Source organism: Pecten maximus, unplaced genomic scaffold (assembly GCF_902652985.1).
Source record: "Pecten maximus unplaced genomic scaffold, xPecMax1.1, whole genome shotgun sequence".
In the NCBI taxonomy this organism is placed as follows: Eukaryota; Metazoa; Mollusca; class Bivalvia; order Pectinida; family Pectinidae; genus Pecten; species Pecten maximus.
The window spans coordinates 78,375-93,288 of NW_022979454.1; the positions used below are offsets into that span (position 1 = coordinate 78,375).

Sequence of the window (14,914 nt, forward strand, 5' to 3'; positions counted from 1 at the left end):
TGGTTTTTAAAAATATGGTCGAGAGTTCAACATAATTAAAAGATTCCCAAAAAAAAACCCCGAGAGGGAAAATGTTAATTAAAACCTAAAATAAAAATAGTAAAATTTATATTTAACAGATTTAAATAAGTTTTTTAAAAAAAACCAATTTTTATGTTTAAAGAAATTTGGACCAACAAAAACTTGGATTTTTTGACAAATTAGGAAATTACCAAAAAGAAGTTTAGGTTCCAAAAAAAGCAAATTTTTTCATCCCCCCCCAAAGTTCAGTGCCACTTCCAAAACGTCGTGGTTTAAAATTAGATTTAAATTTAAACGTTTTTGATTTAAAAAATTTAAGATTTAAATTTAAAAAAAAAGTGAATTAAATTTTTTGATTTAATTAAGTTTTTAAATGTCAATTTTAATTTTTAAAATTTTTGTTCCCAAAAAAAATTAAATATTTTAAATTTTTCCCCTTTTTTTTTTTTTTAATTCGGTTTTATTTAAGGGTTTTTTAAACCCAAAAATTTTTTAAATTACCCGGAAAAATTTCGTTTAAAAAAAAAAGTGTTAACAACGGGATTTTTGTTTTTTGGCAAAGTTGGGGAAAAGAAGGGAAACGATTTTTCTAGTGGTTTTAAATAAAACGAAAAATTTTTTAAAAAGGGATATTTTTTTAAAATAGTTGAATTTAATCTTTGAATTTTTAAAGTATTTTTTCCCCATAAAATTCATCTTTTAATACTTTGCTTTGGGGTTTATTTTTTGAAAATTGCCCCCCCAGTCCCCGTGTCTTTGTTTTAAAATTCTTAATTTTAATTTCCCTTTTTTATTTTTCGCACCCCACCATCCCCGACATTAAATTTGTAAAATTAAAAAATTTTAATTTTTCCACGGAAGTTTATTAGATTTTAAATTTCAAAATATTAAAATAATTTTTTTAATGAAAATTGCCCAACAACAAAACTTTCCCCAATAAAATTTTTAAACGTATGGGAACCCAAAATTTTTTAAAATTTTTTTCTTTAAGGGGGGAATTGGGGGAAATCTTAAAAAAACTTTAAAAAAACTTTTAATTTTTACTGAACAAAAAATTTCTTTTAAAAAAAAAACCCCAAAAAAAGGGTAATGCCGGTCAAAAAAAAAGTTTACAAAAAAAAGGTTTTTTAATTTTATTAAAAAATACAAATTTTTTGGGGTTTTTAAAAAAATTTACCTAATTAATTAATCATAAACCTGATTTTTCAATTTTTTAATTAAACAGACATTTAAACAATTTTAAAAAGTTTTAAAGGTGTTTTTTTTTTTGGGATTTGCGCAAATATTTCCCCAGCAATTTTTAAGGGAAAATCTTCAAAATATCAAAAACAGAACTAGCATTTAAAAAAAAGGAAAAAGGGTTTTAAATTTCACCCTTTTATTTTTTACACTTTCTAAAAAAATTTTATGCCCCCTAAACGTAAAATTTAGTAAATTGAAAAAGGGAGGGAAATTAAAAAAAAACGATAAGGTTTTTAAACGAATGTTTATAAAATAACATTGCTTTTTGAAATATAATAAAAAAGGTTGTTTGTTTAAATTTTTTGGGGGGGGGGGGGAAAAGGGGGGAACCAAAAAATGTTATAATAACATAAATTTTTTTCCATAAAATAAAAAACAAGTTTTTTTTTTGGGTTTTTTTTTTTTTTTTTGGGGGGGGGGGGGGGGGGGGGGGGGGGGGGGGAATTTTTGTAATAAAACCATTTTTAATTTTTACAGTTAAAAAAATGTTTTATAAAAAAAGTTTTTCATAAAAAACCTTTTTTAAATTTATTAAAAAACTTTTTTTTTTTATTTAAAAATTCCCTAATGTCCATTTTTAAAACTTTTTTTGGAAATGTTAATAAAACAAGTTTTTTTTATTAAAATTCCAAAACCAAATTATTTTTCAAAAATTTCATTTTAAAATTTTATTTTCAGTTAAATTTGGGGATTTTTCGATTTTTTTCACTATAAGATGAAATTTTTTTTAGAAACCCAAGTTGTTATTCAAAGAGTTTAAGTAAAATCTATTTAAACAAATTTCCGGTTTAAAAGTTTTTAATTTTTTCCTAAAGTTTTTTTACAAAAACCCCAAAATATAAATTGGGCCCCTTTTAAGGAAATTGTTTCAATAAAGGTAAAAATTTTGTTTTTTATTAATCTCAAAACCCCCTGGAATGAGTCTCATTTAAACCCCTTTATTTTTGTTTCAAGTTAAGGGTAAATTAAAAATCCTTCTTTTCAACTGAATATTTCAAAAATTTTTTTTAATTTTTTTTTCATGAAATCGTAAAAAAACCTTTAATGGTTATTTTTCTTGTTTTACCTTTTTTTGTCCAATAGTTTCATTTTTTTTATCAAATTTTAAATTAAAATTCTTCCTAAAGGTTTAAAGTTCTGTATTTATGCTTTAAATTTTTTTAAGAAACAAAAAACCCCTTTTTTTTGGTTTCTAAGCGTGGTTTTTTTTCTGAGGTTTAAAAGTTTTGGGGGGTCAAGCATTACTTTTGATATTTCCCGTTATTTTTCGAAAATTGAAAAAGATTTTAAAAGTATCCTAAAAGTTTTTTTTGGCCTTTCATACAAAATACTATTGAAAAAGGTATGGATTAACAGAAGTTTTAAATTTTTTCCCTAAAATGCTTTTAAAATTTTTAACCGGTATACCCTTAAATTTTCCTTAATAAAATGGATAATTCAGGGTTTTTTTTTTAAAAAAAAAATTTTTAAGAAACTGCATTAACAAGGGAATTTTTTTTTTTTGGATATAAAAATAATTAATTTTTTATTTAAATTTCGGGAAAATTCAGTTTTTCCAAAAAATATCAACTTTTTTTCCCCTTAACCCAGGGTATTACGGACAAAAAGCAAAACCCATTTTAAATCTTATAAAAAGAAAAAAAATGGTTATGGGGGCCCTTTTAAATTTATGTAAACGAACGAAAAAATTTAAAAACTTTTTATAATTAAAAATTTATGAATGTGAAATTTTGTTTTTCCCCCTTTTTATAAGGATTTTTTTTCAAAAATTTTTAAAATTTAAAAAAAAAAAAAGGAAAAAAAATTTAAAAAAAAAACAAATAAAAACTTACAAACGGTTTTTTCCCTTTTTAAAAATCATTATAATAATGCTGACCCCTTTGGCCTATAATAAAAAGGTTATTTTAATTTAACCTTTTTTTTTGGAACCAGTTTTAAAATTTAGAAAAATTCATTATTGATGGTAAGCCCTTATTTAATTTTTATTTAAAGTAATATTTATAAGACCAAAACCTAAACAAAAATATACAATAACAAACGTTGTTTTTTAAAATTAATTTTTAAAAATTTTTAAAAATTTTAGTTGGGTATTAAAAAACAAGCTTTTAACAATAACAAAAATTTTAAAAGTTTATATTGAGTCCATTTTTTCTTTGATTGAAAAATACGCATTTAACGATTACATTTTAATTTTTAAAAATCAAAAAATTAAATTATAAAAAATTCAATAAAACGTATTTTTGTGCAAAATTTTTATAAAAGGGGAATCAAAGTAGTTAAGGGGAACAAAGGGGGGATAAAATTTCTTTAATCATAAAGGGAAAATGTTAAAATTTAATATAAAACTTAAATAAAATAAAAACTGATAAAAAAAATTATTCGTTCCCAAAAAATTAAAACAATTTTAAATTTTCAAAAATAATTTTTTGCGTAAAAAATCCGTAGGTTTTAAAAACAATTATTTTTTATTTTCAAGGGGTGCCCAAAGTGGTTTTTATTGGAAAACATTTTTGGGGGGCTCTTTTAAAAAATCTGAATAATCAATAAACAGAAGGTTTTCTAACAATGTTAAAAATTTTTGCAATAAAATTAATATTTTTTCCAAAAAAAAAATTCAAAAGGAATCAAACTGAAAAATTAAACATTTTCCGAAAAAAATGCTTATGGTTTTATATTAAAATTTTTAATTTCATACAAAAAGACTCGAAATAAAATTGGTTTCACTAATTTTTTGGTAATATTATTAAAAATAGTACAAGCCAACCACATGCGTTAAAAATACCCTATAACAGCAAGTCCTGGTTTTTTAAATTAAAAATTATAATAAAAAAAAAAATTGTTCAAAAAATTTAAAATAAATTTCCCCCCCATGGTTTAAAGGGTGAAAGGGATTTTTTTAAAAATAAAGGTTGTGTTTATTTTGACCTAAAAAAAGAGAAAAGTACATTTAAAAAGCACAATTAGTTTATTTAAAGTTAAGGGGGCCCAAAAACCCTTTTTTAAAATGTTATAAAAAGTGGGGCCCCCCTTCCCATTAAAAAATTCAAACCCCTTTTTAAATGAAACGAAACTTAATTAAAATTTCCCAAAAAAAGTTTAAATTTGATTTTTTTATTTAAAGACCCAATTAGAAATAAGTGTTTATTTTTTCTAGTTTTTTAAAGGGGGTTTGGGTACCTAAAAAATATTTTCAATCCCAAGAGTGTTAAAACAGGATGAACCCCCAGGGGAATCAATTTTAAAAGATATTTATTTGTGGCCATGAGGTTTTGAAATCCCCAAAATTTAAACCCGCAAACATTTAAAAACCCTTTTTAAAACGTAGGAAAACAAAAATGGAAAAAAGAGAAGAAAAAGGGTTTTTTGGAATTTTTTGAAATCAAAAAGGGGGTTTAAAAAAAAATTTCTTTTTACTATTTTTCTAAACAAGTTTCAGCAAAATTTTTAACAAAAAATGCCCTATGGCTCAAAGGGAAATTAATTTAATTAAAGGGGAAAAAGAATTTTTTTTAAAAGTTTCAAAAAATTTTTACCTTTTTTTTTTAAAAAAAAGGGCCCCAAAAAAAAAAAAGGAAAAAAAAAGGGGGGGTTTTTTTGGAAAAATTTTTAATAAAAAAAGGGAGAAAAAATTATTATTTTTACTTCCCCATTTTCCCATTCAGAATAAAAACCCCAAAGGTAAACCCTTAATACCCTGCGGATTTTTTTGACGGGCAAGTTAACTTAAATAGGATAGGTTAATAAAGCTAAAAATTAAAATAAGAGGGGAAAATAAAGACAATAAAATTGTGGAAAAATTTAAAATTTTAATTGGAATATTTTTATAACACTTTTTAAATTTATTAAAAAAAAAAAGTAAAAAAAAAGAAAAAAAAAAAATTTGAATTTTATAAAAATTAAGTGAAAAGGGGAGTAGATTAAAAACAAAAGCTTGAAAATAATTAAGAATTGAAAAGGATTTTACCAAAAAAGGTTAAATCCAAAAATGGACTATTTAAAATTAGAATACGGAAAAAGGTTTTTTTTAAAAGGAAAAAAATCGTTAATATTTTTCATCAAAAATTTTTTTTATAAGACAAAAATTAGCAAAAAAATCAACGGGGGTTTTTTTTTATAAAACAAAACCATAAAATTTAAAAAAGGGTAAAAGTAAACATAATTTTTCAAAATTAATATAGTAAGACAAGTTTTGAAAGGGATTAAAGGGGAAATTTTAAAAATCCTTTTAAAAAAAAAGGTAATTATTATTTCAAAAAAATGACAATAAGAATTCTTAAAGGCCCTTTTAACAGGAACAAAAAGTTGAAAATTATTTTTTCCCCTTTAAAAAAACAACATATTTTTCATGAAATTATGAAAAAAATTCAAACGGTTTTTTAAATTTGGGGTTTAAGTTTTTAAAATTTTTCGAAAAAAAAATGGAACCTTCCAGTTTTTTGTTCCCCCAACAGGGGGTTTTTTTTAAAGTTTTCTTTTTATTTTTTATTTTTTAAAAATGAAACCCCTTCTTTAAATTATTTTGGGAAAAAAAATTTTAAATGCACATATTATAATATAACAAAAAAGGGAACCCAAAAATTTTTTCTCAAAAATCTATCATTCATGAAGTTTAGGATTTATTTTAGGAAGATTTGTAAACAAAACTACTTTTCATGATACAAACGCCAAAAATTAGTTTTTTATTTTAAAAAAAAAAGACATTTTTAAGTTTTTTCAGAATTTTTAAAAGAAAATTAAAAAATAATTCTTTTTTTAAATCAAATTAATGTTTGGTTAAAGTGGTTTCCCCCCTTTTGCACGGGGGGAAACCCAAAACCCTTTTTTTTTTAAAAAATTTTTATCGGGCTAAAAAATAATTTTTCAGGGAATTTTTCAGAACTCGAAAAAAAAAAAAACAAAAGAAAAAAAAGTTTTCACGTTAAAACCTTTTTCTGAAATTAGTTTTAAAGGAAAAAAAAGGGGAAAAAAAATTTTTCGGTTTTTAAAAAACGGAAATTACCGGATTTTTTAGGGGAATTTTTAATACTTTTCAAAAAATGATAAATTTAGCATATTGATAAATGGTTGGAAAAAAAAAAAAAAAATAAAAATAGCAATTTTTTTATAAGGGTTTAGATAAACTTTTTAAAAAAATAGGGGAAAAAAACATTTGAAAAGACAAAGTAAAACCCCGATTTTAACTTTTTTTTGGGTTTTTTTTTTAAAATTTGGGAAATCTTCTCTTTAAAAGATTTGAGGGCCCCCCCAAAAAATTAAAATAAAATCAAATTAGTTTTTTTTTTATGCCCGGGATGTTTTTTTTACCGATTTTTTGACGTTTTTTTATTTTCTAAAAAAAAAGAAAAACAAAAAAACATTTTTAAAAAAAAACCTTCTTTTACTACTTTTTAAGAAATAATTTTAAATTTCCATTTTATCAAACTTTCATTTTTGGAAAAATTTTTTTTTACAACAAAAACATATTTTTTAAATTTTTTTATCAAGTCTTTGAATATTTTTAAAATAATTCAAAAATTTTTGACTCTTTAAAAAAAAAATTGGATTCAGAGGATCAAACATGTTTTTTGAACAAGGGTTTAAATAAATTTCCCTTTTTTGTAAAAATCAAGAGAATCAAAAACCTTTAAAACCCCAGAAACAAATTTTCGAAGAAGAATGGGAAAAATTCCATTTTCCAAAAGAAAACGTTATTACCTGTCCTTTCTATTTTAAAAAAAAAAACACTTGTTTAACCAATAAACCCCCATTTTTCATGATTTTTTTAAATCAAATATAAGTATCTATAAAAATTAAAGTTTAAAAGGGGTAAGTATGTTTTACCCAATAACAATTTTTATAAGGGTAAAACTTAAAAAGTAATTTAATATTTTATATATTTTGGGGTTTTCGTTTTTTTCTTGTCTTACAGAAAACCTTTACTAAATTTACTTTTTTCCCCAATTTAAAAAAGTTAAAATTTTTAATTTATTTTTTTCGTCAAAAATTTTTTTTTAAATTAAAAGTTTTGGGGGAAATGGTGACTTTTAAAAAGTGCAAAAGAAAAAGTTTAAATTTTAACCCTTTTTATTTTTTCTTTTTTTTAAAAAAAATTATGGATAAAATTAAAAAAAAAAATAATTTTTTTGAAATATTTTTTTACAATTTAAATCTTTAACAAATTTTTTAAAAATTTGGGTTTGTTAAAAGGCTTAAACCTTTTTTAAATTTTTTTTTGTTCTTTAAAAAATTTTTTTGAAAAAAAACGGCATTTTTTTTTCTTTAAATTTTAGTTTTTTTTTTAAAAAAAAAAAAAAAAACGCAAATATAGACATGTTGTATTTTTTCCACATTCAAAATTTCCTATTTATATTTCTTAACCCCCTTTATTAATTTATTGTTGTTTTTGGAAAAAGGGGGGAGAAAAAGGGGTGTGAAAAAGGGTTTAAAATTTTGATGCGGATTAAAAATTCTTTGAAAAAAAATTATTTTTACAAAATTATAGTATTTTTTAGAAATTTTGGGATTTTTTTTTTATTTTTAAAAAAAAACCCTTAATAAATTTTTAACCCTTAAAAAAAAACCTTTTGGAAAACCCTTTTTTTTGGGACCAAATTTTCCGGATTCGTTATTTCCTTTAAAAAAACAAATGGGAACCTTCCCATTGGGTTAAAAAAAATTACCAAATTTTTATTCCCCTTTTAATAAAAAACCCTTCAAATAAGTTTTTCTTTGAAACGGTTCCTGGGTTTTAAAATTTAAAATTGAATTTTTCCAAGTTGAGTTTAAGAAAAAAATTTTAAATACTTTTTTACCCGGTTGGTTGGTTTGGTTTTCCAGTTCCTTTTACGGAAAAAGGGAAAACTCGGAACCTTTCCCCTTTTAAAGAAAAACTGGGTTATTTATTTTTCCTTTAAACAACGGAATTTAAGAGTTCCGTTTCCTTTAAAAAAAAAGGAAACTATTTTAGCCGTTTTTTAGAGGCCCAAGGTTCCCGAGTTCCGTTTAAAAAGAACTGGAAAACTTTAAAGGCCTTGGGGGTTCCCATTTCCCGTTTTTTTAAAAACGGAACCCCAAAAGGGCAAAAACCAAAATTAGGTTTAGCTTTATTAAAGGCCTTGGGAATTATAAAATTTCCTTTTTTGAAAGGAATGGTGGACCATTGGTTTTTTAAGGGAAAACAAGGTTATTTCCCTTTTTAAAAAATTTTAATGGGCCGGGGAAAAGGTGGAAGGGGTTTCCCCAAGTTTTTTTAACAAATTCTAAAAAGGCTCCGTTCCTTCCCACCCCTTTCCCTTTTAAAAAACTTCCATTTTTCCTTTAAATTTTAGGTTTTTCCCCCTTTTCTTTTTTGGGGGTTCGTTTTTTGCTGTGGCAAAGAGGTTTGAGACCAAAGGCAGCAAAGACGACTTAATTTCGTTGCGTTATGCTACTCAAAAATGGTGTATACATAAACTATCATCTGCGATAGAAGTACAACCGCAAAGTAAGCTTGAGTATGCAAAATTACTTCAGACAGGCATGACCCAGTGGTCCCCTGTGTTTTGTTCGGTCATTGTTAAATTTGTCATGTCATCATATGGCTCAATTACCACAGAGAAATATATCATAGGAATATAAACTGGAAAGGCAGATCAATTGATTTTCATAATTATGTTGGAAGGAAGTGTTTTACCACCAGAAGACTGATGATCTCTGTCTGTTGCGTGCACAATGCACACCATCGCAGTTGCACAGACCATGTATTGGTGTGTTAAACATTTCCACCGAAGATATGAAGAGCACATCTTTTTCATGTACTGCTGAGTAAGTATAAATTTAAGTTATTTTTTTTGATGAACAACATTTGACAACAAAAACAGAAGCAAAAACAAAACAAAAACAAAAACTAAAACCGAAAAAAAAAAAAAAAAAAAAAATGCCAGGCACATATAGTTTGAATGCAATGGTGAAAGTATGCACTAGATATAATCAGTATAACGATCCTCCCATGTTTAAGGGCACATACATTGTGTTACTTTATGGTTTTGAAAATATAGATTGATATGACTAGAACATTTACCTGTACAATATGTGCATGTAATTGAATTCAATTCTTTGATGGGATGAGTTCACGAGAGAAAATGAATGCTTTGCTGTGTGTTTATATAGTCTCTTTCACCAGGTAGGCAGACAAAATAACTATATACATTGTATATTTGTAGTCATTGTTTTCAACATTTGATAATTTTACATTTAGACATCTTAATTGTTCTCGTGAAATTTTGAAACTGCCCTATACCTATCAAATCGGAAGCAGTGTACCCATAGACATCGTACGATTACACGTAGAATCATGAGAGAAGGCTTAACAACATCTAAGGCTTGGTCAGACATGTGATAATATAGTTGAACTCCTATGCAGAGTCGAAGTTGCAAATAAGATGGGGATTACATCATGTATATCTGCTCCATGAAGCTGGAATATACTAGGCATGGGGAAGAAGATAGTGTAGCAATTGCTTGTTAAAGCCATGCAGTTAACTACATAACACACATTCAGGTACATAAATCTTCCAAACAGTACATCGTACACATTAACCTAATGCTATAGGTATATTTTAAAAAAATGATAATAATACATCACAGATCTTCAAATTGTAAAAGCATGTATGTTAATGTTTCTTACCGTTAGACCAGTATAATGTTTACGACTGAACCTTGACCTTACATCGCATGTATGGACTTAATCGGCGTTATCACATTATTCGATGCATTGGTTACAGGTAAGTGAAACTTTAAAGTGTAAAGCAAGTGTGTTCATATCAATTATCATCGTTTTAAAACCAAAACGATTGATCATGTTCCTTAATTATAGGTTTCACATCACATATCCTCATATATATTTCCCCTCTCAGGTTTAGATAGGTCAAAAGAACACCCCGCACCATCTCAGAAATCTTCATTTGACATATAGACATGTGGCATGAACGCATTGCGGCAAACATCAAGGCCTCTCAAAAGTTTAAAGCAGGAAACAATAAACATGGCAGATTCTTGATTTGTTAATTTTAGTATATAATTAAACTTACGGACTAACAGTATATGATTTCAATTAAATCGGAATTACGTCCCATTTTGGAATTTGAAATGTTACATCACACAATATTTTTTAGAAGACTAGGTCTGGTAACCCCATCCGTATCAAAATTTTTGATATACTGTAAATAATCAATGAGTTAATTAACAAGAAACTGTTTTCATTCTGTTTTAAGTGCCTTGATTATTTATCAATGACATGAAATCGAAAAAGCCAACCATTTATCTTTAAAAACGGCAGCTTTTTATTTTTATATTTCTTTCCTTTGCCTAATCTAATATCAAATTGATAAAGAAAAATTACTGTTTAAAAGACAACATAAGTTTCCACGCGTGATTAAATATTGTTTAAGACATATTGCAATATTCAAGTTGATATGAATTTGTGTTTTGTTATCATTAATAGGGAAAGAGCTTTTGTGTTTCATATGTGTTGCCTGTGGCAGAAATTTTCTGCTGGTACTTCACACTACTGTTCAACTTGAAAATGTACTCTTTACTAAAACACAACACTTTATGGTGACCGTTGTCCTACTTATTCTAAACCTCAACCCATTTAACACGGACAAAAAACTGAACATTTAGCCAAGAAAGACTTTGCGACGTCATATCCTCTTAAATATCACATCATAGCTTTAAGTAATGTAGCTTTATTATGTGTCAAGACTATCCATTTTGTTCTGCATTCCTAAATTTATTTGTATCTTGCCGATGTTGAGGTATGACTTTTTATAATTGAAATGTCCTTTGATCACAAAATGTGAAACTTGTGAAAAACATTGTGTTCACTCTTCCTAAATACTTTGATTTTTCAGATATTACACTGAAGAAGAACAGTGCATATCATCCCAAGGCCCAAGGCCAATTGGCTATAGCAGAAAATGAGTTGAGAATATTTGACGATGCAGATCAAACAAAATAAATAAATAATAACAATAATAATACTGTTATCGAGTTTAGTGTTATTCTTTAAAGGATACATGGTATCCTGACTCTCGTGCTGTAATAAAGCATCAGAAAAAGATAATCTGATTCCTGACCCAAGGAAATTGAACCTAATGATAAAAAAGTGTGTGATCAAGTTCAATTTTTTTTTTCAGTCCAGTATGTCAGAGTATCATCCAAGAAGGAAATATGTACTGATATTAAATAATCGTAGTGTTTGTTGTGATTCCTGCAACAGATGGTATCATCGTTACACAGTCTCAGTTGAACCAGACGACCAATGACCTGTCTTGCCATACACGTAAAAGTAAAAAAATATAATTTTAAGGACCAGAGTATTAATATTCAGATATTTTCGGGGACCTATATTTTATTTTATCATAGATGTATTTATTGAAAATGGACAAATTTTCAAACGTCACTGTGAAGTCCTTCATATGTACATACAACTTCACACTAAATGCATGACCATAACTTTTATTTTGAAGTACGGCATTTCATGAATGTCAAATTTGAATTACAAAGTGATTTCTTCCTTTGTGATCTTTGTGATTTTTGTTTTAATAACGACAAAAGTGCATTCATCAATATTTTCTTTTATTTCAAATTATTTGACATCCAAAACTGTGTGAAAAACATAATTTACATGTAACAAGGTTATTTCTAAGAATGTATGCTAATATCAGGTACTTATTCCTAAATATCTTAATGTCCTTTCTAGGGAATTTTGATAAAACGTGCTTGACCAGCTGTGAATATAGCATAGACTTATATGTCTACTGAGAAACGTATCTTATTTTGATGATATCATCAATGTGACATAGCATGGTCAGAGGGCGTTTATATTTAAAAACCCCGAAACAGTTTAGCCTTCTTATTGCTTGTTCTATATATATTAGCCGGTGCAGAGGTAATTTGTACCATACCTCTTCTCCCTGGAGAGATTAGAAGTGGCAGTAGCGAAGTGCAAGCTCCTATCTTATGGGAACTCCATTATTACCCAAGGCTTTGTTAACTCCAAAACAAATAGTTCAGTAATTTATTATCTACTTTTGTGGAGATCAATAAAATAAGACATTTAAGTCTTAAAGTTTTAAGTGTTAAAGACAAAGAAACTAATTACATTGGTAATACTGATACTTAATATATGTTAGGTTAAACAATGTAAAAATATAGATTACTTACATATGGTTCTTGTTTTTATTTGCTATAATGGGATTGGACAATTCACGTTTACTAACATAGCATTAACATTAATAGCATTAACTATAAAACTAATATTCCACAGAATCATTTTGTATTGTAAATTTGATGCTATCCTTTGCTGCGCTAACCCAGATAATTAGCAAAATCTTATAAATGACTTTTCTCATATGTCATTATCGTATCTTAAATTTGTATATTTCCCCTCTTTTGAGTCACTATCAACGTTTTAATTCCCTCTATTGTCATACATAGTATATGGCATTGCTTCTAATAAAATGTCGTTGTAAAGTGTCTAATTATTTTTTTGTAAACAGGAAAACAGCTGATGCACACGAAAAGAAAGAAATGCAGGACTCTATTGATGATTTGAGAGCAAAATTAGAACAGTAAGTATTTTTTTCCAAATTTAGATGTGATTATATCTGCTAGTGACAACACCCGAATATTCGTCAACGCATATACAATAATATTCACTTGATTAGATGCGTTTCATTATTATAAAATGAACTTAGATTGCATTCCATTCCCTGATGTGTAAAATACAAAAAGAAAATCTATCATATTAATGAATAATTCATTTTTTTTTTGTTATACTTCATTTTATATATAAACCAGGAAAACGGGAACTCGGTACACAAACAGTTAAAGCAAGGATTTGAATCGTTATGAGATGTCTTGCTCAAAATAAATCATTCGTATCACAAATACGAAATAAGCTTGGGCGATGATTGGGATTACCCATTGTGCATGTAATCGAATTTAACAGTGATACCTTTCACTGGTTACAACAAAGATGTGCCACAAATGTCCCTAATAGCTAGAAATAGTGTTATTGCCGTAATCTACAAAATGTACGCATCAATGTCAATTTCAATGGACCCGAGAATATTCAACTAGTCTGAATTGCTCGTATGTTATTAAAAGTCGAATCCCGGTTAACATTTTACAAATGAGATAAATAATGACTTTGCTTTCGGCGACGCCGATAATCCAACACAAGATAATGTAACGAAGAAAACTAAAAAAAAAAACAAAAAAAAAAACGTGAGCAATCAAAATGTCACAATGAAGAAAACTACAAGGACGCTATCATCGCGTTTTTACGTTGCCATTGTTCCAGACACAGTCGATACTGCTCCTCTTGTCAGCTTCTACTGAATCTTGCCCACCGAAAATACACTAATCAGTTAATAGTGTATATAATTTGTAAGGCAGCTTCAGCTTAATCTTTCCGTATCTGGCCAGTGTTATATTTTAGCTTTATTTTCTGTGTTAAACAAAAACAGAATTAGTACTCTTATTATATCAGTCATGTTTAAGTATTTTTATCCCATTGAAGGATGTTTTGGAAGCAAGTGTTTAACTTTGTCCCGCAAATGATAACAAAACAGCAAAAGTCACTTTAAATCATAGATTTATATAATGTCAAACCTTTGACAGATCATCGTACAAAACTAACACATGGAAATTTGATTAATTCTGTTTATTCAGCGTTGCTATTAACTTCTCTTTTCAAAATGGTATTTGAAAAAAATACATGATTTATACAGTTTTGCTTTCCATATGTACATGCATGCTTTCACATATGTACATGCATGCTTTCACATATGTACCTGCATGCTTTCACATATGTACATGTATGTTTCACATATGTGCATGCATGCTTTCACATATGTACATGCATGCTATCACATATGTACATGCATGCATGTGTATATCATGTTTCCTAATAAAATGAGTAAATCTTAATTTTATTTATTTAGCCTGAATTTGAACTATATTTCAACGAAAACACCTTTGTGACACAATTAATCATTATTTTCATCCATTGGTTACTGAATATCTTTGCTTGTTGTGCATACACGAGTAGAATTTACGCCCCTTTGCTAAAATTCATTTCTGACTAATTTTGCAGAATCCTAAGCATGAACTATGTATTGAAAATTCAAAATGTATAAAGGATTTATTAGTATTGACATATCATCTTACTTTCTACCAATGAGTTTTAAGATTGACATCAATATTATAGATGTTATTTTGAAATATTTATCGTAAAAAATCCGACTTGTAGATAGTTTCACGTTTAATATGATATTCAAATGAAAGGTGATACAAATGCATGTGTTTCCTTCTAACAGAATAATTCGATTTGTCGCATTGATGTTCTAATCATAATCTAATCATGATTACAGAAGCAGAAGTGCCATGCAGCAGGTAAGCTGTTTAATTAGATCCATAAAACTCACACCAAAGGAGTATGTCAGAAACTGTGTATATTGTAACAGTATAATTAAATAAGTATTTATATAATAATCCGAATTTTTATGTTAATGACCGTAGCGACTAAACAACAACTGTTCTGGATACATATTGACAAAATTAGATGATCTGACCATACGGAAACATTGTATGATGTTTACTGTATGCCGAAATATACGCAATTTAA

At 26.9% G+C, this 14,914-nt stretch overlaps 1 protein-coding gene across 1 annotated transcript in view; it reads left to right on the forward strand.

The window, feature by feature from the left end:
- Positions 1 to 14,914, forward strand: part of LOC117318666 (myosin heavy chain, clone 203-like) — a 39,913-nt gene that overhangs the window by 20,151 nt on the left and 4,848 nt on the right. Inside the window, exons 7-8 of the mRNA XM_033873628.1 lie at positions 12,783 to 12,854; positions 14,661 to 14,682. Coding sequence (XP_033729519.1) covers positions 12,783 to 12,854; positions 14,661 to 14,682 — 94 coding nt within the window. The remainder of the gene's footprint in view (positions 1 to 12,782; positions 12,855 to 14,660; positions 14,683 to 14,914) is intronic.